Source organism: Sprattus sprattus, assembly GCF_963457725.1.
Source record: "Sprattus sprattus genome assembly, chromosome: 11".
Taxonomy (NCBI): domain Eukaryota; kingdom Metazoa; phylum Chordata; class Actinopteri; order Clupeiformes; family Clupeidae; genus Sprattus; species Sprattus sprattus.
This window is the reverse complement of record NC_137909.1, coordinates 5,693,202-5,720,050: the sequence shown is the minus strand read 5'-3', so window position 1 is coordinate 5,720,050 and position 26,849 is coordinate 5,693,202. Positions and strand designations below refer to the sequence as shown.

General features: G+C 41.1%; 1 protein-coding gene across 11 annotated transcripts in view; it reads right to left on the bottom strand.

The window, feature by feature from the left end:
* Positions 1-26,849, bottom strand: part of add1 (adducin 1 (alpha)) — a 47,766-nt gene that overhangs the window by 8,968 nt on the left and 11,949 nt on the right. For 9 of the 11 annotated variants that reach the window (XM_080847014.1, XM_080847017.1, XM_080847024.1 and 6 more), the window contains exons 2-14: positions 24,896-24,965; positions 24,392-24,600; positions 19,818-19,980; positions 18,732-18,883; positions 9,968-10,048; positions 8,419-8,568; positions 8,066-8,209; positions 7,722-7,820; positions 7,383-7,556; positions 6,870-7,121; positions 3,593-3,688; positions 3,223-3,312; positions 3,092-3,109 (exon numbers count right to left, since the gene is read on the bottom strand). In XM_080847014.1, coding sequence (XP_080703140.1) covers positions 3,092-3,109; positions 3,223-3,312; positions 3,593-3,688; positions 6,870-7,121; positions 7,383-7,556; positions 7,722-7,820; positions 8,066-8,209; positions 8,419-8,568; positions 9,968-10,048; positions 18,732-18,883; positions 19,818-19,980; positions 24,392-24,600; positions 24,896-24,917 — 1,650 coding nt within the window. In that variant the 5' untranslated portion in view covers positions 24,918-24,965. The remainder of the gene's footprint in view (positions 1-3,091; positions 3,110-3,222; positions 3,313-3,592; positions 3,689-6,869; positions 7,122-7,382; positions 7,557-7,721; positions 7,821-8,065; positions 8,210-8,418; positions 8,569-9,967; positions 10,049-18,731; positions 18,884-19,817; positions 19,981-24,391; positions 24,601-24,895; positions 24,966-26,849) is intronic. The other 2 variants (XM_080847018.1, XM_080847020.1) reach the window with 2 other exon arrangements.

Here is a 26,849-nt window from a genome sequence, read left to right as displayed (position 1 = left end):
TTGCATCGATGCATCGATCCAACAGCCGACGATACGATGCATCGGCACGTCCGCAAGAGTATCGATTAAAAAAAAAAAAAAAAAAAAACACACACACAGTGTTTTACTGTTTGCTGCTAGTGCACTTTGATGAGTATTTTTATTTTATAGTGAATGAAGTAGGCCTACAGGGGTATTTTTTGTTACCATTTGCTGCTACTAGTGCACATTTGCACTCATTGCACTGATTTTGTGGAGCATTGTCATTTTAAATTGAATTAACTACAGGCCTATTTTTTGTTACCGTTTGCTGCTAGTGCACTTTTGCACTGATTTTGATGAGTATTGTTATTCTATAGTGAATGTGGTATAGGCCTATTTTTGTTACTTAACACTTTGTACTTTGTACAGTACTTTTTGATGCAAGGCCTTTCAGAATCTATAACAGGGGCATTATTATTTTTCAGTGAATGAGGTTGTCATAGGCCTAGGTGGAGTACAACTTTTCTACTTCTGTTATTGGCTGTTGTTTCTCAAATAAAATGCATAACGATATAACAGCTTTCATTGATTTATTTCAAATCTGAAACATTGTCTAGCCTGTAAGGTAAAAAAAAGAACAAATTAATCGAATCGAATCGAAATCGAATCGTATCGTGGTGTATTCATGAGTATCGAAAATAATCGAATCGCTGGGTCAGGAAATCGATACTGAATCGAATCGCCATGATGGGTGTGATTTACACCCCTAGCCGGTACCATTTAAAAAGCTGCCAGTTGAGGACCTGTAAGGCGTCTTTTTCTTAAACTAGACACTCTAATATACTTGTCTTCTTGCCGAGTTATGCACCGGGGCCTCCCACTTCTCTTTCTACTCTGGTTAGAGCCCATTTATGCTGTTCTCTGAAGAGAGTAGTACACACCGTTGTAGGAAAAGTTCAGTTTCTTCGCAATTTCTCACATGGAATAGCCTTAATTTCTAAGAACAAGAATAGACTGGCGAGTTTCACATGAAAGTTATCTTTTTCGAGCCATTTTGAGAGTATAACTGAATCCACAAATGTGATGCTCCTGATACTCAACTAGCTCAAATGAAGGCCAGTTTTATAGCTACTCTCACCAGCAAAACAGTTTTCAGCTGTGCTAACATAATTGCACAAGGGTTTTCTAGTCATCCATTAGTCTTCTAAGGCGATTAGCAAACAAAATGTACCATTAGAACACCGGAGTGGTAGTTGCTGGAAATAGGCCTCTATACACCTATGTAAATATTTAACTGAAAACCAGATATTTCCACCTAGAAGTCATTTGCGAAATTAACAATGTATAGAGTGTATTTCTGACTAATTTAATGTCATCTTCTTTGAAAAAAACAGTGCTTTTCTTTGAAAAATAAGGACATTTATAAGTGACCCCAAACTTTTGAACGGTAGTGTATATATATTTTTTTATTCATCCATTTATGTTGAAATGCAAGCTGCATCGATTATTGCATTGTTCATAGAAAGTCAAAATTGTGACAAGGAAATTCATCTGTTGATTTTCTTTAATTATCAAACACAAAGTAGGAAGTGATTAAAGACTCTGAGTAGCAAACTCAAATGTTTTAAAAGTCGAAATGCATCGATAATCGTTTTATCGGTTTAGAATTGATAATCGGTTTAATATCGATAATCGGTTTAGAGTCGAATCGTTTATCTCTGAATCGGAATCGAATCATGAGGTGCCAAGAGATTACCACCCCTAATATTCACACCGGACATACTCTCCCTCCCCTCTCCACACACACACACACTGTGATATTCACCTCAGACGTACTCTCCCTCCCCTCTCCACACACACACACTGTGCTATTCACCCCAGACCATCCAACTTACTGGTGCTCAAACATGCACGCATGCAATCATACTAGCTCACACTCCATCCAAGCAGAGGATTTTGTACACATTACAGACCCTAAATAACCAACAATTTAACACACAAGCATGCAACCACGCACACGCACACACAAACACACACTCTCACACAGTCAAAGGGGCATGCTTGCAGATAAGCGAATGGAACGGACTCGAGCATCACAGGCAAGAAAATGATTAGTTCTGTATCATACACAACAGCATAACACTGCATATTGTGCTGTATTTTATACACCTCTTGAATCGGTTATTTTTCCAAAGAGTAACATTTTGAGGACTGTTTTTTCAGGACTGAGGATATATTTAATATTATTATTGTTGTTATTGCTACAATAATAACCATCTCATGAACCGTTGATCCAACAAAGAGCCATTTCAAAAGATGCATTCATGGACTGCATTTATAGTGCATAGCGCACCAAAATCGCTTTACATATAAATGCCTCAGACTTCTACCTGAGGCTACTATGCTGCTATTGCTGCTGCTACTACTGCTGCTACTGCTACTGCTCCTTTACCTCCAGAACCCCTACTGCCCCTACATAAGTACATGCATACATTCAACCAATATATAATTCATAATATAATTAATAATTTTTACAATATATAGCTAAATAACCTCTTTTACCACAATGTGTGTGGATGTAACTAATCTTGATCTAAGGTCTATCACACGCTAACAGATAATCTGATGCATCTATAATAATAATAATAATATAATTTTGATTATTTTGAGGTCATTTTGTCTTACTAACATTTGTCCATGGGCAAAATAAATGAGGCTACTAAACAGTTTAGTTGTAGTCGATCAACCAAAAAGTATGTTGCACAAGTTGGGCAAATGAACACTTTTCAGTAAATGTGCTACATGATTGAACACTGGTTCAACCACTGCCCTACTCTAATCAACTCCTTACACTAGGCTGAACTCAAAACATGGAGGACACACACAAGACAGAGAACAGAGGAGCGGAAAGTGCTCCCTGAGAGCCATGCAAACTCATCTTACACAGAGACATGGAGGTGATCTGTGCTAACGTAAGACGCTTGAGTTGCCCTCAAGCCGATTAAAGTCAAACAAAAATTCAAAAGAGTAAAAATCACGGCAAACAAAACCAAACCAAAGCTGACTCAGCGGCCATGAGCACAACCCCTCAGTCTGAAGGGAGCTGTGGGTCACCTCAGCATGTACTTACCTGCCAGAGAGTCACCCTCTGTGATCAGAAAATAACGTCACAGTTAAACATCACCCACTGGCTGAAGGAATAGGCAGTAAGGGAGAGAGTCACACACAGGGTGAATGGGATACGGATGACTGCACACTGACCTGGGTAAAGGAGCGGTCCATTACAGATCCAGTCAGCACCTGCGACTGTGGTCCAGCGGTCTTTATGTCCTGTAGATTCTGATCCCGGATCTGCACAGACCACATGACAAGACCAATTTAGTAGCGCACTGTGCTGCCAAACATATGTAGTTTCCATCAACGAGCCTCAAACTACAATCAAGTTAGATCTTCTTACAGATACTAGGCTCTAAAAATGTTTGAGTTTGAGATACTAAACTAATTGCTTTAATCAGATTTGTTTAAATCAATTTGTAGTCCAGAACCAAAGTATTACTTTAGCCAAGTAGCAACAGAGACATATCTATATCATTGTGAATAGCCGAGGGACTGCTTCTAGTGAATTCCATACCTTGTTACGCATCTCCTGGACTTCTTTGGGATTTGTGTTCATCGGGACAAACTGATTGGCCACAGCAGCCTGCCGAAGCCCTTCCTCCTTGGTCCACTGTAAGGTTCAAATGAAATATTAAAATTAACTGATAAACACCCAACAGTCTTACAAAAGAACAACAACAAAAACAAAACAAAATGCAGAGAAATAAAGATCTAACAGACGAGCTTTACGTAGTAGTATGACAGCATGCTTCTCATAATTATAATGATAATAATAATAATAATAACAACAACAACAACAGAACCAAAAATATTCAAAACACCTAAAAAAAACCTGTAAAAACACATCAAAGAGCAGTGAACCAATGATGATGCAGTTATTAAAATCCCTAAATCCAACGGGTTGGCAGTCTGCTGTTTAAACAGACACTAAAATAGTCTGGTACCAAGTGATACAGTTAGTCGGGTAACTTCTCTGGAGTGGGACAGAGTACAATAGAACAGAGCTGCACCTTGCCTCCCTGTCTACTGTTTCAAATACGATCTATTGACTTTTCAGTGAATAATCTCATTCCCATTCGGCATGGGCTAAACGTCTGGTGCTACACACCCACATCATTATCATTCGTTCACCATCTCCTGATGGACTGACAGTATGTGAGAAATCAGTTACAATCTCTACAGAGTTCTGTATGCTACAGGAGTGCAGTCCTAGTGGATTTAATAGACTAAAAATGACAAAGCAACTTAGTGAGGTGTTATCGCTTTCCCCTCCTCATCGTCATCATCATCATCATTGATACTCGTGCTGTAGACCATAATGTAACAGAAAGACAAGAGGAGGAACTGAAGGCATCACAGGATGAGAAAGCGTGAGGGGAGGAGAAGGGGTGAGAGAAGTGCTGAGTGAGACAATGATGGCTGGCTTACGAAGCGGAGTGTTGAAGCTGAGTGGCGCGTGGCGTTAAAGTGGACATCACCATACATCAGACATCAGACACACGCACACACACACACACACACACACACAGTGAAACAGATACACACAGACTCCCTTTGTTGACTGTCCTACAGGCTGCTCAGTGGTCAGACGAGAGAACTAGTAGACATATGTCAACTCAGCCTTCATGATCTGTCTAAAATGTGCTGCTAGCTAGAAGTGTTTGTGCTACTGAAACAATAAAAGTGAATGGGAGTCCTTCCGAACTATTCCATTATGACTGATGTTATCTAGGGGACAGATCCTTGGAATTCTTGGAATCCTCTCATTCCATGGAATACTCCTCTTAGTGAAACGACATAATGCTCAACAATAATTTTATTGTCCAAATGAGGGAATGAACCGCATGTGCGTCTAGCATCACCCGTCATGCATGTAAGCGCTATTTGAATATGCGGTCTGAATTATAAAGCTAGCAGAGGGTGAGGGGTAAGAGCTAAGCATGAGTATGGTGTATTATCCATCACTTCAGCATTTGAACTCAATGAATAGGTGTCTATGAAAGGGGCTTTGGGTGGAATGAACAGGTAAATATGGGATACTCACTGATCACGAGTCTCACAACACAACACTCGCACTCTCCCACTAGAGATAGTCATTTGAATAAAGTTTGAATAGAGTTAAGGGACAGATGTTTTGGTTTTCGCTGTTTCTTTCCCCCTAAATTTCAACAAAACACTCATGCTCGAGAACACTCCAGTGATAAAAAATGATCTTCGTTCAACCAAAGAAAAATATATATAACCTCCAAAATAAGTCAACACAACTTGCCGATGAAATTGATAAAGAAGATAAGAGAGGTATGGAAACAGAACGGTAGACTGGGGGACAACCTGAGTAAGTAGAAAGCAGGCAGCGATTTCAGTTCATACCCACTAGCAGAACCTCTGGAGACCTTCACGCCTACCTTTACTCTGTGGCTTTAGACTAAAAGCTTCAGAGCTCCGGGGCAGAAGGACCAGCTGCAAAGACAGGCAGCTACCTCCTGGAGGCAGATAAGCTTTGGACTAAAAGCATGCTTTTCCTGCTTTTAAGGGCTTTGAGTCCGCCTCTCACGAAGCTAGATCATTTGGAACACCGTGGCCTTATAGTTTAACTTAATTCCTTTACACCACCAAGGGCAGAAAACTGGAAAAACTACAACTATGGAGGACTTGCTGATCATTCCTACAGATTCCAAAACAAAAATTGCATGCAGTGGGGTTTATGAATCTTTTTTCATGTAATAAATACCCTCTTTGGATGAGTGCTTCCTGGGAATTCAGAGACATTGTTCCAACAGGTCCTATCAGATGAGTTCCAAATATACGATGGAAACACATCACCTAGAACACTGGAGTGAGAACTCTCCACCAACCCTCTGAGGGAACCATTGAGTGTTAGAAACGCCAGTCACACGGAGTGAACACAAAACAAAACAAAACAACCCGAAAACAAACACACACCATCAGCCGAAAGAAGAGGGAATCTGTAAAAAGCAGCATTCCATCCAGCACCATCCAGCCATGTCCAAACAGGCACATGCAACAACCTGTCGGCCCTCCAGGATGCTACCCACAACGCATCTGAATATCCATGCAACACAGCATGCATTAGGCAGCTGGGGGGCACCATGAGGTCATTGACTGTTGCAGGGTTGTTATTGGCTCTAGAGGGGGGGGGGGGGATCAGACAGAACAAGCTGCCTTAGGGCTCAGATACACATACGCGTTTTTGTAAAAACGCGACGCTAGGAAATACATTGATTCCTATGGTACGGCGCGCTTTCACGCAAAGCGCCCCGTACCATAGGAATCAATGCATTTCCTAGCGTCGCGTTTTTACAAAAACGCGTATGTGTATCTGAGCCCTTAAGGAGGTCAAAGGAAGCACAGAGACACAGAGGGAGACAAATTAGATTTCAGATTTCATGTAATCATTGGATGAATCCACATATGAATTTATTCTATAAAACACTGTGCCAAAGGCCTATATGTTAGAATATACATTGAAATCTGTAATCAACCTCGGCCTCATTCCTACACTCTAGTGAGAGAAATGGGTATGCTTTGAGACCAAAAGGCCCACACATCTCTAGTGAAGGAGACACAGGGCAGAGGAGAAGAGGACAGTACATCAGATTATAATGGCCTCGTAGTGCCCGCCAGCTGCCCGAATAGTAGCAGTACATCTGACTATGAACAGTAAGGTAGGCACAGACCAAGCAGTTGGTAATACAGCTTGGCACGCAGACACCGGACGAGAGAGACTGCAGCAAGGGTTTGACGTGATCGTGTGAAATGTTCGTCCACACCTTAGTCTTCGCCTTTGGGCTTCCGCCATCCGGCCCATCTTCGCAGGCTTCGTCAGGCCGGCTGGAGCTCAGCCAGCGGGTCTTATCCCGCTGCTGCCGCTGAAAGCTGTGCTTGAGGGGAGAGCGCGCCCCCGAGTCACTGTCCTCAGCGTACGAGTAGCCCGTGGCTGAGGGGGGGATCTCTACGTCACTGTATTTTTTTGTTTTGTCACGCAGTGAAGGGCAGCGGTACGGGTAACCAGTTCGGTAGCCCTGTGGAGGTAAACGGGAGGGGATGAAGGAGAGGAGAGGAGAGGAGAGGAGAGAGAGAGAGAGAGATGCACAGTGCGATGGACAGAGGGAAATAGGGAGACAGAGTTCATATGTGAGAACTGGTGAAAGAGAATAAAAACAATCATACAAATGCTCTACGCGAAATGAAAATCCGTCGCCCTCTAAGTCACAGTCCACATAAATCCCCTGCTACTGAATGATTCCCAACCGTGCATCAGAACAAAGACATGCTCCTCCTACCAGATTATCCAGCATCCGCATAAGTGCCTCAAACTCCTGCTCCCCGACCAGCCACTTGGGGTGTGTGCTGAAAATGTCCGAGGCTGGCGCCAGGTGCCGAGGTCGGGCTTTGTACTTCACCGGATCCAACATCACGAGGTTATCAGGCCCTCCTGCGCTAGCCAGAGTACGCACCTATGACAACAGACAAAGGCTGGGTGACACAACAAGAAATGTACCGTGTTCCAAGACACATACAGTCGGTTTTTCTCTCTCACTCTCACACACACACACACACACACACACACACACACACACACACACACACACGACAAACACACACACACACAACCAACATACCTGAATTTCACAAGCTGTTACCAGGTTGTGAATATAGTAAAAGGCTTCTTCTACAGTTCCGCCAACAGTCACCAGCCCATGGTTCCTTAGGATTAACACCTATGATAGAGAAACAGCAGGGCTTTTACCGGTAATCTTTCAAAAATATGTTACCAGACCTCATGCAAGCTTCTTTTCCTCAGCCACAGACATCTTCCAAAACGTTCCTACGCAGAATTAACTTTGCCCTGCCCTTTCTCTGCAATCAGGGTTTATGCTCAAGGAAATGACGATTATGGAATTATTATCAACGATTATTATCATCAACTTGATGGCAGCAGAAAGGTGCGAGCTCTGACCAGTACCTTGCTTGTGGGACCCAAGTTCTTCTGAATGAGGACGTTCTCCTCCTCATCCACCAGGATCCCATGGTAGTCATGGTAGGTGATCTCCCCCAGGGCCAGTGCCTCAGGAGATATGGGCAACAGGCCACACTTCATGGCCGACACCTGGAGCACAGCAGAGCAGACAGAAGGGGCTTGGACTCTCTCAGGGACATGATTCTCCATACTACACGTTACATCTCACAAGCTGCCATATCTGACAGTAAACTCTACAGTGGGGGCGACCACTTCTAGTCAGATATTAACAGTGGTAATACACATTAAGTCTTTTAGTTAACCGTGGAGGAAAGGGGAGTGTGGAGTGTGTTGCGTACCGCTGCTCCGGCGGGCGTGTGGATGTGCACAATGCACTTGATATCGGGTCGCGCAGCATAGATGGCAGAATGGAGCATGAACCCAGCCTGGTTCACACCAAGATTGGTGCTTCCTCTGTCCACAATCTCCCCCTGTATGTTGATCTTGACCTGTGAAGGGGTTACACAGACAACGGGATGACGCAGCAGAAGGCTTCGGATTTGTTCATATTGGCAATATGTTTATTTAGTCAGTTGACACATGGATGGCCTTACATTTGAAGACAAACACTACCTTTTTCGCCACTATTTCACTCCATGATGGGAATTTATGACAGTTAGCCGAGGGACCAGGGACTTTCAAGGGACCATCACATTATATTGGTAGATGCACACATGAAAGTGAATTTAAGACTCTAAAAATCAATACATTGTGACTAGAACTCAGTATGGGCCATTTTTGATACTTTAACTGTCAAAGGTCTATATCCCTCGTACGGGAAATATTTTTTTTTTTGTCAAAAAAAATGTAAAGCTCCGCGAGTTTTCGTCTTAGAGACATAAAAAGAACAACCACGGAAACATTGAACCCTTTTCTTTTATAATATATACAGTTCCCCTTTGTCAGGGGAATAGAACTGATGTGTTGCACTTTCTAGTATCTGAGTGGGGTTTCTGCTGCTAAGGACCCACCCATTAGCAAATGACAGCTATTCATATGATAAGGAGATGGTGATTCAGTGATCTCCATTGGGTCATGATGTGGCAAGATTCACTCCGGGGGGTTTGGGCCACAAAGACATTCTAGGGCCATTAGGATATGGCCTTTGTCTTTGCGAGAGGTGTCACAGGTTTGTTCACACCAACTCATCAATATGCATTTGTAGGGGCACAGATTTAGGAATGGTACAGGACACTCTGAAATTATAAATATGTGGTAGTAAAACAAGACATACTTTCTGAATGCTAAACTAACATGTGTTTAGCCAACACCTATGTTTACAAGGCTCAGAAATAAAAAGTCTTGTGAATAAATCTTTACAATGTGTTTATGTACAAAGTCTGAGCACCTCTGAAACAAGGATTTTCCAAGGGTGTGTTTACATTTGATTTAAATTAAACTTTTTTTTTACTACATTCCTTTTACTTACATGATATTATTGCTGAGGTCGTCTAGAATAGAATCATATATTCCATTTGTGCATCAATGTTTTAAGTTAAGCAAAATGTACAAAAACATCAAGGCATGTCAGACAACTTAGAAAAGTCTAAAAGGCCTTGGACCTTAGAGTGTTAACTGCAGTTTAAAATATGTCAAAATGTTTCTATAAGCTTTAAAGCTATTTGAACATTTTGTTTGTTCAACTATTCGGTTGTGATTTAGGTGGACATTTTTAAATGTTAAGCCTGTGACTTAACAATTAAACAACAGTAGTGAATGAAAAATACAACTTTTTTGCTAAACATAAAAATAAACATAAATATTCACAACTTGTGGTAGTAATTCAAGATTAAATATTTATGTTCCTCAACAGCTGTCTGCTAAAAAGATTAGGAAGAGTGCTCTTACCAGACTGGAGGCTGACACCTCACTGTACAGAAGCCCAAATGGGACAATCAGAAACCGCTCCTGATCCGAATTCAAGCGGACCTGTGGGACAAGAGCAGAGCAGTGAGACAGAGAGAACACCACATCTAGACAGCTCAGACATGGGGAGCCAAATAACTTATGTTAATCCTTTAGTTAAATGTTCTTCACTGCATCTTCTGCAACCCAGAAATGTCTAACTGCAAGTGTCATATGTCTGCACATCCAGCTATAGCAACACATGACTGCTGATCACTGAGGATTTCTCATCTACAATTTTAGGTAGAGCTCAAAGATCCCTTGTAGGATGTTTGCAAAATTCTAAAATCTGCCACAGTAGAGGCGTCTCCAGGATACCATCGATAAAGCCATTGAGTAGGGCCAGTAGGGTTAGAATGTCACAGGTTTACCCTACTCAAGGAAGAAGGGCGAGTAGGGATACAGGTCCAACAGCCATTTTGGCTATCAAAAAAGGCCCCTAAGTCATAAGTGTTCAAAGACCATTGAGGTAAATGGGAATTCTATTTGTTAATTCCCTCGAGGGCCCTATTCACATCTTACCATTAACAGTTCCACACCTCTTTAACAACCTTAACTCCCCATTATTCGACAAAATATGCAATTTAAAACCAACAAAAAAACTTTCACAAATGTATAAACTGCTATCAACTAATGAGGACGCCTGGGCAATTCCCATACATAAATGGTCTAAGGACATAAAGAATTTGCCTAGAGACCTCAACTGGCAAAAAATATGTAACAACACATTCACTGTCGTGTCATGTAATACTAAGGTTAAGTTGATCCAATATAAAGTCCTGCACAGGGCCCATGTAAATCCGAAGCAACTCTGTCAGATGGGCTTTAGTCAAAACAGTAATTGCCTACACTGCCCAAATCAGATCGACGACTATTTCCATGCTCTTTGGGGCTGTACAGTACCTTGCGTAAGTATTCACCCCCTTGGATGTTTTACCCTTTTATGGCTTTTATAAATCAGTCATGGTCAATATAAGTTGGCTTTTTGGACAAAAAAATTCACAAAATAGCTCTCTTTAATGTCAAAGTGAAAATATATTTCTACACAGTCATGTAAAATAAATACAAATATGTAATGAAAATAAGTGATTGCATAAGTATTCACCCCCTTTATCACCCCCTTTATATAGACTGACCTAATTCAACAGAGGTCCAGCCAATTGGTGCTAGAAGTCTCACAATTAGTGATATGGGGATCAGTGTGCAGTAAATGTGTCTCAAGTGATTGTAGTATAACGACACCTGTGTCTGGAAGGTCTATTCACTGGTCAGTATTCAGTAATCAGTATTCCTGGCTACTGTTACAACATGAAGACCACAGATCACCCTAAGAAACTCAGAGAAAAGGTTATTGAAAAGTACAGGTCAGGGGAAGGATACAAAAAAATGTCCAAGGCACTTAACATCCCCTGAAAGCTTCAGCAGCTGGTATGGGAGAGACTCTGCATACCACCACTGTTGCCTTGGTTCTTCACCAATCAAAGCTTCATTGAAGAGAGCCACTGTTGAAAAAATGCTCCACTTTGGTCTCATCAAACCACAGAACCTTCTTCCACTTGACCATGGAGACTTCCACATGCCTTTTGGCGAACTGTAGTCGATCCTTTTTTTCAACAGTGGCTCTCTTCCATAAAGCTTAGATTGGTGAAGAACCAAGGCAACAGTGGTGGTATGCAGAGTTTCTCCAATCTCAACTGCTGAAGCTTGAAACTTCTTCAGAGTAGTCATAGGTCTATTGGTGGCCTATCTTACTAGTCTCCTTCTTGAACGGCCCCTCAGTTTGTGAGGACGGCCTGATCTAGGCAGATTTACACATGTGCCACAATCCATCCATTTCTTGATGATGGATTTAACAGAATTCCAGGGGATGTTAAGTGCCTTGGACATTTTTTTGTATCCTTCCCCTGACTTATACTTTTCAACAACCTTTTCTCTGAGTTGCTTAGAGTGATCTTGGGTCTTAATGGTTTAACAATAGCCAGTAATACTGATTACTGAATACTGACCAGTGAATGGACCTTCTAGACACAGGTGTCGTTATACTACAATCACTTGAGACACATTCACTGCACACTGACCCCCATTACACAAATTGTGAGACTTCTAGCACCAATTGGCTGGACCTCTGTTGAATTAGGTCAGTCTATACAAAGGGGGTGATAAAGGGGGTGAATACTTATGCAAGCACTTATTTTCATTACATATTTGTATTTAATTTACATAACTGTGTAGAAATATATTTTCACTTTGACATTAAAGAGAGCTATTTTGTGAATTTTTTTGTCCAAAAAGCCAACTTATATTGACCATGACTGATTTATAAAAGCCATAAAAGGGTAAAACATCCAAGGGGGTGAATACTTATGCAAGGTACTGTATATATATAAAAACGTTCTGGATAGAAGTGACCAAAATATTATCGGATGTAATGAACTGTGATATCCCACTATGCCCTATTATCGTACTTCTTGGTGACTTGTCTAATCTAGAGGCCAATAAAGTAGTTAAGCCCTTTATTTTAAATCGCTCTCACCATAGCAAAAAAATGTATTTTAATAAACTGGAAAGACAGAAAAAAAATCTCTATAAATCAATGGCTTAATCTTTTGGCTAGCCACTCGGGTTTGGAGGGGCTCACTGCAGCTTTAAAGAATAACACAAAAGCTTATGAAGAATCATGGTTTCCTTTCATAAAATATTTGCATTGCAAAAATAGCTACACTGATAATATATAGAAAGTTCTTATATGAGTGCAGGTGTTTGTCTAAATGTGTGTGTGTCTGTGTGCATTTATGTATATGTGTATATATGCATGTGTGTTTATATGTATCTATGTGTACAAATAATAATAAAAAAATATATTATAAAAAAAAAAAAAAAAACATTTCCAACAGCCATTTTGGCTATCAAAAAAGGCCCCTAAGTCATAAGTGTTCAAAGACCATTGAGGTCTTATATGAGTGCAGGTGTTTGTCTAAATGTGTGTGTGTCTGTGTGCATTTATGTATATGTGTATATATGCATGTGTGTTTATATGTGTCTATGTGTATATGTGTACAAATAAAATAAAATAAAAATATATAAAAAAAAAAAAAACATTTCCAACAGCCATTTTGGCTATCAAAAAAGGCCCCTAAGTCATAAGTGTTCAAAGACCATTGAGGTAAATGGGAATTCTAATTGTTCATTCCCTCGAGGGCCCTATTCACATCTTACCATTAACAGTTCCACACCTCTTTAACAACCTTAACTCCCCATTATTCGACAAAATATGCAATTTAAAACCAACTAAAAAACTTTCACAAATGTATATAAAAAAAAAAAACAGTTCCACACCTCAATACATATGACCTTCCTCAATACATATGACCTTAAATCAAGAACATGAGGTTTATTTTCAGTATTAGAAGAATAAGTCTTCCACATCTCAATACATATGACCTTAATCAACAACATGAGGTTTATTTTCAGTATTAGAAGAATTCGTTATCTTGTTGCATATTTGTCCAACGACGATGAATAACAGGTCTCAGATCTGTATGCTATCTCTTTGCTTCAGGTATAGATATGTACTGTATATGTTGTTACGACCCTGGCGGGTCTAGGCCCCGCCACATGAGATTGCATGCCTGTTGTATCTCTGTGTCTACAGCAGGTGTACGGACGGTGATTAGAAACAGGTGGACCCCATGATTGGCTGGGCTACAAAAGCCCTGATCAGTCTGCAGTCAGGAGAGAGCGTTGGAGTGGAGCGTTGGATTGGAGCGTTGGATTGGAGCGTTGGATTTGTGTGTTGGATATCGTTGGACTTAGAGAGTGCTTGGAGTGTTGGATTTGTTGTTGGTTTTGGATCGTGGTTTCTGTATTGTCCTCGTTGTTTGTTTTGTAATATCATCTAACTGACTGCACACAACATTAGTTGTTTCTATTCACAACACTGACATTCACCACATGTTGGCAATCATTATCATTATTAGATAAAATATATAACTATAACCCATAATAAATAACATATATATATATATATATATATATATATATATATTTTTAAATAAATTCTGCGTGGTCTCCCTTTTATGGTCGGTCATGGAGCTGTGATCGTAACATAATGGGGGCTCGACCGAGATTGTTTTCGGGATAAGGTAAGGCAACTTTTTATCCACTCATTGGGAAATAGTGGTTAAAAAACTTTTATTGAATTGATTTGATCGTGCATTTGACTTTTGTTGCAGACTGGCGTAAAACTGCTGGTGCAGCAAGCAGAATATTCTAAATTGGGGAGACACGCGGAAAATTGGTAAACTTTTTAGTTTTCGTTGGGTTACTGTGGAGGAAAATCACGTTTGAAGGTGACTGCAGCTGTGGGCTCTCGTTGCGAGAGAAATGCGTTGTGCATACGGCTGAAATTGGGCACATGTGTTGGTAACTGGATGGTGAAGGTAGGTAAGTGCCTACTGAGCAGAAAAAAAACCCTGAGCAGGTTAAGAGCGCTTACCGCTGTTTATTGTTTTGGGCCGTGCTTATTATAAGAGTTTGTTATTTTTCATTGGGTGTGTCGTACGCGCTGGGGTTGTTTAGACAACCAAATTGCAGGTGGACACACTGAAGAAGTAGGCATTGGAAATAGGAAGGACTGTGTTTTGGAGATAGATCGGGGAAGCTCTATTATAGTGGGTTTGTGTAAAAGGGTGGATATACACCTGGGCTGGATTGCTGGTTGTGCGCGATTGCGGGCTGTTGTTTAAAATTCCGACGATCGTAAAGCTGGGCAGGTTTAGAATGGAGTATATGAGTGAGTCAGATTTTGAGCAGCTAAAGGAGACTCTAAAGAGAAAAAACGAAAACTAAGAGATGCAGCTGAGAGGGATAGAGTTCATGAGGTAGAATTTGAAAAACTGAAACAACGGAAACGGGAGAATGAAACCCAACGAGAACAGTTAAGATTAGTTGCCCAAGGCAAAGTGACGGAAGACTCTCATTCGTGGTGCGACATTGGTTAAGGGAAATCCGGAGGGTGTGTCTGAGATAAAGGCCTTACAGAGGGATCTGTCTGAAATGAAGACTGTTAACGAGAAAATAACAGTGGAAAACCAAGAGCTGCTTGCTAAAATTGCCGAAACATCTGAGAAGTTGTCAGCCAGAGATTATGAAGCAAAACGTTGTGAGAATGATTTGAAACTTCAGCTCGACCAGGCATTCTATTTGAACAATTCTTTGACGGCACATATTGATGCACAAAAAGCTGAAATGGTGGAACAGCAAGAAAGGATTAAGGCAGTAAAGAAAGAGTACAGTGAGAAAATTGCAACACTGGAAAAAGAAAGCAAAGACAAAGAGGAAAAGATGGACAAAATTAAAGCTGTCGCTGTAAAGGCCAAAAAATAGCTGGATAAGAGCAGAAATTGACGTTGTTGCTTTGACCAAAGAGGTGGGGGCTTTGAAAGCAGAGCGAGACAGCATTTCAAGTACGATGATGGACAGTATTCACAGGGCTGCGGACTAGAAGCACCTCAGGCTGGATTATGATGGGCAGACTGCCATCCAGCAGCATGAGCAGTGTGCCTCAGAGGGAGATGACCGGATGATTCGACTGGACCCTCTGCAGGATGATGTCAGCCAGGTGGAGGCTCAAGCTTGTGAGATGCTCAAAGTTGAGTGTGCACGAGCAAAGGACATGGAGGAAGAACGGCTCATGCAAGAACAAGAAGGCAAGGACCATTTGTCTGCAGTTAACGAGATGGAGAAACTCCAGGGTCAGCTGCACAAACAGAAGCAGCATCTCCAGCAGACTGCACAGGAGTTCGAGCAGCTTCACAAGGATGCTCAGCAGAGCTCTCTCATGAACATGGAGTTGGCAGACTATGAGCGGTGGGTTAAAGAGCTCAACAAGGTAGCAGAAAAAGACACTCAGAGTGAGGATCTGAAAGCGCAGCTATGGACTCGGAGAGAGGAAATTCAGTTTCGGGTGGAGAAGGGCCGCAGTGCCACAGTGGATTTACAACTGAGAAGTGTTGGTTTACAAATAGCACCAGCCTCATCGTATACATAGACAAAAGTCATAGCTAGATCAGTGATGTTTGAATAGATTGTAAACCCATGACACTTGTATTAGCAGAGATATGTAACATTTAATAATTGGTCTTTGAGGGACGTTCAGTAAAGCTCATTTTCACGTTAGCTCACTTGTGGAAATGGCGGTCAATTTGTGACTTTCGCAACCACGTCTGTGGGTGAGAGCTATTATTTGCACAAATAAACAACGTGGGTAATCGGCTGTTTTCTGGTCTTCAGAAGAAATGTCTTTGTATCGTCATCTCAATTTCCATGACCAGTTTGCCAGCTAACTTGCTAGCTATCTACATTGACTGAGGTAACGTTAGTCTGAGGAGTTCGTCTGGAGTTGGTTGATAGCCAGCTATTGACTCAGCCTCATCACTTACTAAACTGATCAGATTAAGATAAATAACATGTATAGTGAAAAAAACTTCATCTCTACTAGTATTTCAAATCCCTCCTTTATTTTGAGCTGTAAGTTTATGGTAACAACAGTAGCTACAATCAATAGCAAGGTCATCATTGAATATTGAAATGGTATTCAGCAGATTATTCGACAGCCAACTAGTAATATGTTGTGATGTTAAATTTTAAGCTTGTACAGCTTTTATGCTGTAGAAAAGCTAATCACAATGAAATCAGGACCAAGGTAAAGGACATCACTACTACAAAAATGTATAGTAGATGTGATATAGCTTGTCCGTATGTAGTACACACTGGGATATTGAGCTGATGTCGTGGCATAAAACAATTGACATAAAAATGGATGAAACAATAATGACTTCCATGGCTTACAATAATAGGATAGTTTTTTTTCTTTTAGGTGTCAGGATGTCAGTTGTTCCACCTCATCTGAGGGTAGAGAAGTGAGTGAGGGTGCTGTGGCAGCAAAGAGAAGTGAGGACATGGGGGGAGAGGAACAGCGAGAGGCCTGATGAGCGTAAGGAAGCTTCAGTAGGACATAGTAGGTTTCTCACTGACGGAATTGAAGATGGAAAGTTGTCAGCTTACAAGTGGTGGTGTTTGTATAGGTAGTCTGACATTACAGTCTGTAGTCTATAGTAGTCTGACATTATATCCATTACTACCCTCACAAAGTCTACTGGTATGCTCGATGGGTTAAGTGTTTTGGGAATGTGTACATGGTATTTGAGACGAGTGAAAATGATTGGAAAAAACTGTAAAAACAAACTTTTCGTTGGTTTGTACAAGTTTTGTGTGGCAAGATTGCCAGGTGTGATAAGTGGTACAGTGGTTAGTGTTGTTGGCTAACAAGTATCTGACCTGGGTTCAATTCCTGGGCAATGAAAGATGATAGTGTAAATCACTTTGGATAGACATGTTTGTTTTAGTTCCCTTTTTGGGTCACTTTGTCTCATTGATGGCCCATGACTTTCATATGCAGCAGTAATAGTGGGAAAATGTCTTCATTGACACCTACAGTACATCTATATTTTACATGTATGTACATTTCAACGCAAATGCTGTACAGCAGTATAGTTGGTAGCAAGGCTGCAAGCAAAACAAACAAAACAAAGATGTAAACTAAATTCCAATCAAGATGTAAACTTTATACATTTATGTATAAACAAAATCTGTCTTATGTCAAGTGTATAATTTAATTTGTCTGAAAATACAGCATCTTTCCATCTACAGTGATCTTAATTGTGTCTGGTTAAAAAACTAAAGTTAACTGTTTTGAACAGAGTATGTAAATATCTTGAAAAAAAATGCTGTAGTTGCACAGCATTTTGCTGGTGGTGAACATTGACTGAGACAGGTATCCATGAATTTTGGAAGTGGTCATTGACTGCATTTTGTATCTAAGCAATGTAAAAGTATCCCATTTAGTTAGTCTACTGCTGGATGTGTTAAGTGTTTTGAGAAAGAGTACATGGTATTGAACCAAGTGTGAAAATGATTGGAAAAAACTGTAATGGTCTCACTTTCTGAAGCTTGTTACCAGAGTCTGCTATCCCTGGGTTTAAACAGGGTAGGTATCTGCATAACTCCTCATACTTATTTCATGGCATTGGTGTCTGCCACATAGGACACTTGTAAGGCTGGATCAGATGAACAGTAGTCAAGAAAAGAGGGTATATGATGGATACCCATGAGGATGTTTATCCTCACAAACACCTTCACCTCCTCCACAAATGTATTGCACCAGGATGCTTTTGAAGAGGCATAGAGTTAGGTGTTTTCAACCAAATTAGCAAAAATGTTGGTTATCTGTATGGTTAAGTAGTGTTAATATTTTAATATTTATTTTAATATTTATTCATTCATTGACAAAATATATAACAAATACTAATTAAATACATTAAGAATATATTAAATATAATAACTACATCTGCTGTACGGTTCAAAACTTATGAATTTGAACTTTAGGGTGTATGTAATGATTTGTATTTGTATCTTCAGAAGTCACTAATACATATTTGATATCATATTAACAAAGAATTTATGCCCTTTCAAACAAAACAAACTTTTAATTGTAATTTTTCTTTTGTTTTCTAACTGTAACTGTTTGTTTAAAGAATAACAAAAAATGAAGGAAATCTCTGTTTTTCGTAGGATTTTGCTACTGTGTTCTATAATTCTATTGGGATATAGAGGGTTAAGTTTGGGTTGATTTCCTGATGGTACTCACAGTCAGGTGGTTATAGATGAGTTGAGACCATCCAAACAGGTCAGCCAGCCGGTAGAAAGCGGCCAGCTTACAGCGCAGGAGCTTCTCCCCTTTCTCATAGGCGATGGAGTCTGAACCCCTCAGGTCATTCACTGGAGTCACCATTCCCAGACCTAAAGACACACACACACACACACACACAGGACAAACACATGAGTCATTTCCCCAGACCTACACACACGTGAGTCACCCCCCCAGGCCTATACACAAAGGTCATACTCAGGATTAGTTTTTAATTACAATTACACGCAGTTGAATCATATTATCAATGAAAACTATTTCCCAAACATTCAAAGACTACTGCTGTGGACCTGGTAAAGAAGATAATGAGAGAATAATGAATCGTTTCTGTGCAGCAGTGAGGGTAGGCATGAGAATATATACAGTAGGTTTCAACGTTCAACGTCACAAACAACATGTTCATGTACATTGCATGGTAAAACTAAGTATTAATAATACCATGATTGCAGGTTTGTTTCCAAAGAGGCTCATATTATTATTATTATTATAATTGCATGCCCTGCCTTTACTGTAAATCTCTCATTAAATGTATGTGCAAAATAAACAAATATAAATTCTCCAAAACAAATATGAATTCTGCTCTTGACCCAAAACCTGTGTGTTTCTCTCACTCTCCCTCACATCTGGCAATCATAGTTTAGTGTAGTTGTGTAGAACCTCTATGACAGGCTGATGCCTGTTAAGAAATGAGGGTTGTTTTTTTTAATAAACAGATAGTAGGACTCCTTCTTTCTGTTATGTGACTGAGCTGGGGCTGCATCAGTCCCCTGCCCTGAGATGATCCAGGCCTAATCCAGTCACATGTTATGAGCCGTTATGAGGTCACACTGAAGGACAGCGCCGAAGCATTTGCAGGATCAGTGTGGAAGTATTAATGCTGACCAGGCTTAATACTTACTAGTGGCACTCACACAGGGAACTGGGAGATTTTGTGGAGTTTTACATTGACAGAGACATCAATAGTTGGAGAAGCAATGGTCACTGAAATGGGGCAGGATGGGGCAGAAGTACTAGGGTTGAACTTACTCATGTTGAGGGCAGCCATGCCACCCTGTGGCGCAGCTGGATACATGGTGGGCACGTTGGTCGTCATGAAGTCAGCGATCTGCTGCAGTGCCAGCAGACTGGTGGGTGTCTTCCCCTTCATCATCTGGTCCTGGATCATTGTCTCCAACTCATCACAAAAGGCCTGCAGAAATATAAGGAGTTCAAGGGGGCAAAGCCAGTTACAGTTTGCATCCTCATTGGTGAATCAGTGACTAAAGAGAATAGAGTATCAGGAGTTGGGGCATGTGTTTGTCCCAAGGTTCAATTGGCACAAACACTAAACCCTCCCAAATGCCCAAAGTCTGTTTGTCTAAAATAACAAAAAAACATTACCAACTACACTGCAAAAATCCAGCTTTCAAAAACAAGAAAAAGGGGGATATATATCACTTAAAATGAAAAAAAAATATCAAAATATATCTTAAAACTAGGCTGGCCAAACTAAAAACAAGTACATTTGTCTTGATTCTGGTTTTGACAAACAAGCATATATGGCCTTGATTTAAGATATTTCATCTTACTAAGATTTCAATTTGTGCAGGGTATATAGGCCATGACTGTCCACACTTTTTTAGAATGGGCTGTTGTAGGCCAGAGAAGCTGCAGTTTTTTTGGCCACATTTAATCAGTAATGTGATGATTAAGATCCACTTGTATTGGACTTAACGCTGATTTATTCCTGTATAATGAAAACGCTTATCCCTGTGGGAATTGGTCTATTTGGGGGTGGACTGGCCACTAGGGGAGTAAATGAGAGACTTCTGATTAAATATTACAACAATATTTCTGTGAGTAGTAGAAAAAATGTATTTCGGACAATTGTTTTCTTTTTTAATGTAAGCTTCTCTAGAAATGTGAACTGGAGAAAAGTTGTATTCTTTCACCTCTCCTGGCCACCTCTGATAAATCGTCATCTTGTACTTTTTATCCTGCCAATGGCACACTCTACACTCCACATGGATACGGAGAACAGGGCTACACACTGGATGAAATCAAAGCTCCTCATTTCTCCCTCTCTGCTAATCACATGAACAGCATCAGCCTTACACCATGCAATCATACACTGGAGGGCTGGGGGCTTTAAGTACAGTTTGATAACGCTCCTGCAGGGGGCATGGCTTTAGCCTCTCATAGATAGAGCCTCTAATACCTCAAGCAATCCTCTGCAAAGGCCATCATCACTGATAAGGACCAGGTTTTGGTCTCAAGACTGCTGTGTAAAGGGAACAGATGTGTGGAAGGAGGAGTCTGAGCTGCAGCAGATTGGGTGTCTCCCAGCTGGGCTATCCTTGTGTTCCACCCACTTTGAAATGGACAATTCCTTTGGAATGACCTCATTTATTTTCTTAATGAACAGTGTCTCTAAACTCCATGTTCCTAATGAACTAAAATAACTGTAAGATGGTAGAGCATGAAGGTAGCCATGTGAGAGAGATACATCAGTACAGCACCTCATCTGCCCTCTGTCTTTCAGATTTACCACAGTGCATCATTGTACTGGGCTGATACTGTGGTTTCATCCACACATTTAGTGTGCAAAAGCAGAGAGCTGTGCATGCATGCCACGGACCACAGTGTTTGCTCCCAGGGGCTTCCTATAGTTTAAACAGTGTCTAGCACTAACAGGTCGAGCATGTCTCTGATCAATGGAGACACTGTGAAGGCTGGGGTTCTAGTGAACTAATGAAGAGACAAGCTGCATACTCAGTAAATGAGCAGCACACACAATAAACAGACAAGCCCCATGATGGCATTTGATGACTGCAAAGAGCAGCTGAAAGAAACAGTCTCATAATGGTAGAAATCTGTGCACACTGGTACCCTCTATGCGAAATTTAGTCCGCCATCAATAATAGGGGTGAAGGTGGGCATACAAAGTATTGAAAATATATAAAAAGATTTGAATCTCAAAAAGTCAGTACACCTTTCATAACAGAGTTCTTAGTGTGGGGCTTGTATTTTTAATATACCTAGTGAGTCCAGATTTTTTACTAAATCTAAACTGTTAGTTTAAAATTTTACATTAGAGCAAAATACCCTCGTTTTTAAATTAAACAGGGGTTCCCACCTCAAATCTTTTATTTTAATATTTTTTTCCGGTTGAAAGGCTTACATATACGATGGAGAAATCCCAAATATTGTAGCCATTTGGGATTCTACTTATCAAATTACAGCCACTTTTACAGAAGGGGGAGGGGGCACTTTGTGTACAAGCATCTGCCAGATCTGACACTATTTTGGGGGATTTGTGCCAGATACAGTGACTCAAAATTGTTTGAAAATACAAACAAAACAAAAAAAACATTATTTCATCATTTCTGTGTGGTGATCATACCACACTGCCCCGACTTATTTACTTTGGCGCTTCAATGGCAAATCTGACAGATCTTTAAATGCTTCTTATGGCAAATTGATACATGCGATTAGTGTAAATGAGCCCAAAACATGTAACTAATTAGGACCGCCGCGCGACAGCGGGCGGTCCAGGGACACTGAAACACCGGTGTGCACGAAATTTGATGGGCATGTAGCCCCACTAGATTAGCGTGGAACCATTGATTTTCGTTTAGATCCGTTGCACCCCCGTCGGACTGGACCCCTTTTAAAGAGGGTGGGGCGATTCAGTTTTCTGTGAATAAGTCGAAAACCGTAGGGCCTAGGAGGTCCACATTTTTTTTGTATGTTTGTCGTAAGAGGCCACGTCAACCATTTCACTACCACTTATTTCATGTATAGCGCCACCTAGTTACAAATGAAAAAGCAAAAATGGAGTGTTGTAAAAAAAATGAATTGTAAGTTGACAAGGTCAAAACTGCACAAAATCGGAGGTGTGGGATCATTATGACACCTTCTGATTGCACGTTAAGTTTTGTGCAATTTCCGTTCACGGGGGGCATGCAATAAATTGATTTATATGATTATACACCAACTGGCCTGTAGGTGGCGCGACACAGTTTTCTTCGAATATCCCGAAAACCGTAGGGCCTTGGAGGGCCAAATTGTTCTTGTATGTTTGTGTTAAGGGGCCATGTCAACCCATACCATAACCAGTCATTACATGTATAGCGCCACCTATTTAAAAATTAAAAAGCAAAAATGAGGTGTTTTAATCGCATATATGTCAAAAAGCTCGAAAAATTACCAAATTTGTCAGGGACATCAAGCCTGTAACCGTCCATCTTCGGTAGAGTTTTTGTCCATGGATGGAGCAAAATGGCTCTGTAGCGCCCCTAGAACATTGCAAAAAAACCTGCGCATTGGGGTTATTTTGGCGTAGCTTGATGGAATTCGGTAAACGTCTTCATCATGCTTGGACGCACCAAAAAGTCTCTTGACGCCATTGTTGCAGGTCCACAGGAAGTCGGCCATTTTGAGTGAAAGATGCGTTTTGACGGCGTTTGGACACCTTGCATCTGATCGAACTCCTCCGACAAATTTAATGGTAACGCCTTGAAATGTGGTCAGGTTACTCTTCAGCCATGGGCGACTAAAAGTTATAGAAGATTTTCGCATTAGTCGGAAGGTGTGGGCGTGCCAGACCCTCAAACTTTGCCAACTTGCTAGTGCTTGCCACAAAACACAAAGTGTCTTATAACTCAATCGCATTTATGTCAAAGTGCTCGAAAAATTAACAAATTTGCCAGGGACATCAAGCCTGTAACCGTCCATCTTCGGTAGAGTTTTTGTCCATGGATGGAGCAAAATGGCTCTGTAGCGCCCCCTAGAACATTGCAAAAAAACCTGCTCATTGGGGTTATTTTGGCGTAGCTTGACAGAATTCGGTACACGTCTTCATCATGCTTGGACGCACTAAAAAGTCTCTTGACGCCATGGTGGCAGGTCCACAGGAAGTCGTCCATTTTGAGTGGAAGATGCGCTTTGACGGCGTTTGCACACCTTGCATCTGATCGAACTCCTCCGACAAATTTTATGGTAACGCCTTGAAATGTGGTCAGGTTACTCTTCAGGCATGGGCGACTAAAAGTTATAGAAGATTTTCTCATTAGTCGGAAGGTGTGAGCGTGGCAGACCCTCAAACTTTGCCAACTTGCCAGTGCTTGCCACAAAACACAAAGACTCTTATAACTCTTGCGTACATTGTTTGATCCAGAGAAAATGTCTTAGGGTGGACGCTGGATCCAGCGGGAACGCGTACATATGCCTGACTGATATCACCTACCCGTTTTAACAAACTACATTGCAAAAGAAAAATATACCAAAACAATCCACAAAAAAAGTTGTACACAAAACATTACATAACCAAATCATCAAAATCTATCACAAATAATTCCTTTAATACATAAAAATGAAACACAAACCAATTTACACACACAAAACACACAAACCCACTGACAACCATGACTCATTCTATGCCAAAACCTACTGAACAGTTCGGCGGTCATATTTTATAACGCTTTGCGTTACGTCTAGTTAGATACATTTTTTGACAGCCCTATCTATATCCATCAATTCTGTCTACGAGAGACAAGACGACTGTGGGCTTGTTTGTACAGGTGTGTGTGTGTGTGTGTGTGTGTGTGTGTGTTACCTACCGGACTCTGCAGAATCATGGAAACCCTCTTCCGCTGCTCCATCATGTTGAAGTCCTGCCGTAGGTCAGGTGCCATGTTCCTCTCGCGCTGGTACTCTGGGTTGCTCTCATCAACGCGGTCAAAGTAGCGCTCCTTGTGGGGAGGGTTGGTGGGCGGGGGGGCCGTCACCACCCCTGCACCTGAATCTCCATTCATCCTGATGTCTGATCCTACGAAGGACAGCACAACAACAGAACTATGACTGGGTGATCATCTAAATGCCTTTCTGAAGAAAGTGTCGTCTCACTAAATCACTATACTATACAAACTTTGCTCACAGTGGAAACCCAACTTTCTAAGCGTATCTATCATCCTTCCATTGCTTGAATATTCCATCATGGAGTTAGAGTTACACTATGAAACAATTTGACACTTTTTGAGGTATGGTTTTATAGGCAACTAGTTTTGGTACAATCCTGAAATTAATTTTGATAGCATATGGTCATGTGAAGGACTGATTAACACCTGTGTCTTTCCCACTAGGCATCCAGGATACGCCCCATGTAATTCTGTGTTTCCTGGCTGGAACACCTGGCTAAAATGGAAGAAAACATTGCATTGATATTGCCAGCAAGCTTCTATCAGTGTCAATTGGCTGTTTGTGGTGTTTGCAAAATGTTTGCATGCCTTTTAGACCGTTAACTTGCTAGTTTTGGAACAGAACTCCTTTTTGCTGATTTAAGTCACTCCTCTTGCTACATGGCTACGTGAGTCTGCTCAGTCGGCCCTCAATTGATTTCCTGCTGTCTGCCCTTCTGTGCTCTCCCCCCATCAGGGTTATCAGGCCTGACAGGAAGAGATGGTCCCATCTAAAATCACATCCTGTTGAATATGAGACTCTTCCAAACACAAGAGCGTTTTATCCAACAGAGCAGGACACAAACCCTTTATACTTCATTTTCATACAGTAGAAAATGGAAGTGGAAATAATAACTGATCACACAAATACACCAAGGAAAATAACAGTGTTAGACGTAATACTGATGTTACAAAGCAGAAAAAGAATTTGGACAAATATTTAATTCTAATCATGAGCATTGTGCAAAAGCATTGTGTGCCTTCACATTTATTTAAATTTGGGAGTAGTACTGAAAAGGAACAAATGCACAATTATACAATGACTCAGAGAAATGTGTGAGAGAAGAGAAAGGCAGAGAGAGAGTTGGAGACAGAGAGAGGAGTGGGGTGGGTGGGTGAGGGCTGGCTTGCTAAAACCACACTGCCATTAGTCCTCTGCTAAGCATCCAATCCAACAAAAAAAAAAACCTCTGCTGCCATGACAACCTATCGGAGAGCCAGAACCATGTAGAGTTGCTCATAGAGTGAAGTTGTACTGACCTGACTCCAGGGGCGGACTGGGACAAAAAATCGGCCCGGGCATTTTGAACCAGACCGGCCCACTAAATTCGATAACACACCTTTTTAATCTCGAATGTCTACACCAACCAGGCTTATAGCTAGCAGGGCGTCTGCCCTATAGTCTACTAAAAAATAAGAAGAAACGGGACGCCTATACTTTTAGGCAGGACGGCCTAAAGACGCCCTATTTTTCTCCCGTTTTACCTGTTAACTTCGCTGAATGTGATCAAAATTCACCGTTTCAGTCGCTTCAGTGCTTAGCGAAGTCTAGAATCATACATATGACCTGCCAATTAGAAAATACAAATAGCATTGCTGTATTCCCGCTACAACAACGTTACATCATGATTCCAACGAAACATTGATTCACGGGCTCGCAGAAGCTCCAGAAGACAGCTGTCTCACCGCACGTCACTGAACCTACTACTGTATGAGTTCAACAAGAGTTTGTGTGTTAAGGTGGTGGTCTTAATTAATCTAAATGCAATACATATCATACACTTTAAAGCTTTGTTCAGAATACGGAGGTATAAGATCGGTCGATATTTTCCATGAAAATAGCGACTGAAGAACCCCCTGTTCTCGTCTCCGAGAGGACAGGCTGTATTGCTCCCTTTTCTAGAAGGGAGTCTATTTCCTCCTGTAGGAAACGCGCTTGATGAGGTGCATTAACGTTTGAACTACGCCCCTGAACTTCAGGGGGGACGGGAAAACTGGAGCGTATAACGGGCTATCATAATTCGGTATCTGGACAAATTGGCATATTTTCGGAATACCAGGGTTTGGGAATACTGGGCTTTTCGGAACAATTGACATGGCACCGCGCGCCACTCAAACACACAACATAGAGGCTGCATCCGAATACTCTTAAAATGCTGTCTTAGCACCCTGGTGTCTTAGAAGAAGAGAAGGAAGCACCGTCCGAATCTGCTTAATTGTTTTCTCAGGTGTCATAAGACACCTTAGAATACGTCATATAACGGTCATTTTTCAAGGAACCATCGGTGTAGCCTTGATGCTGTCTACTACCCACAAACCTTTGCGCCACGACCCTCCGGCA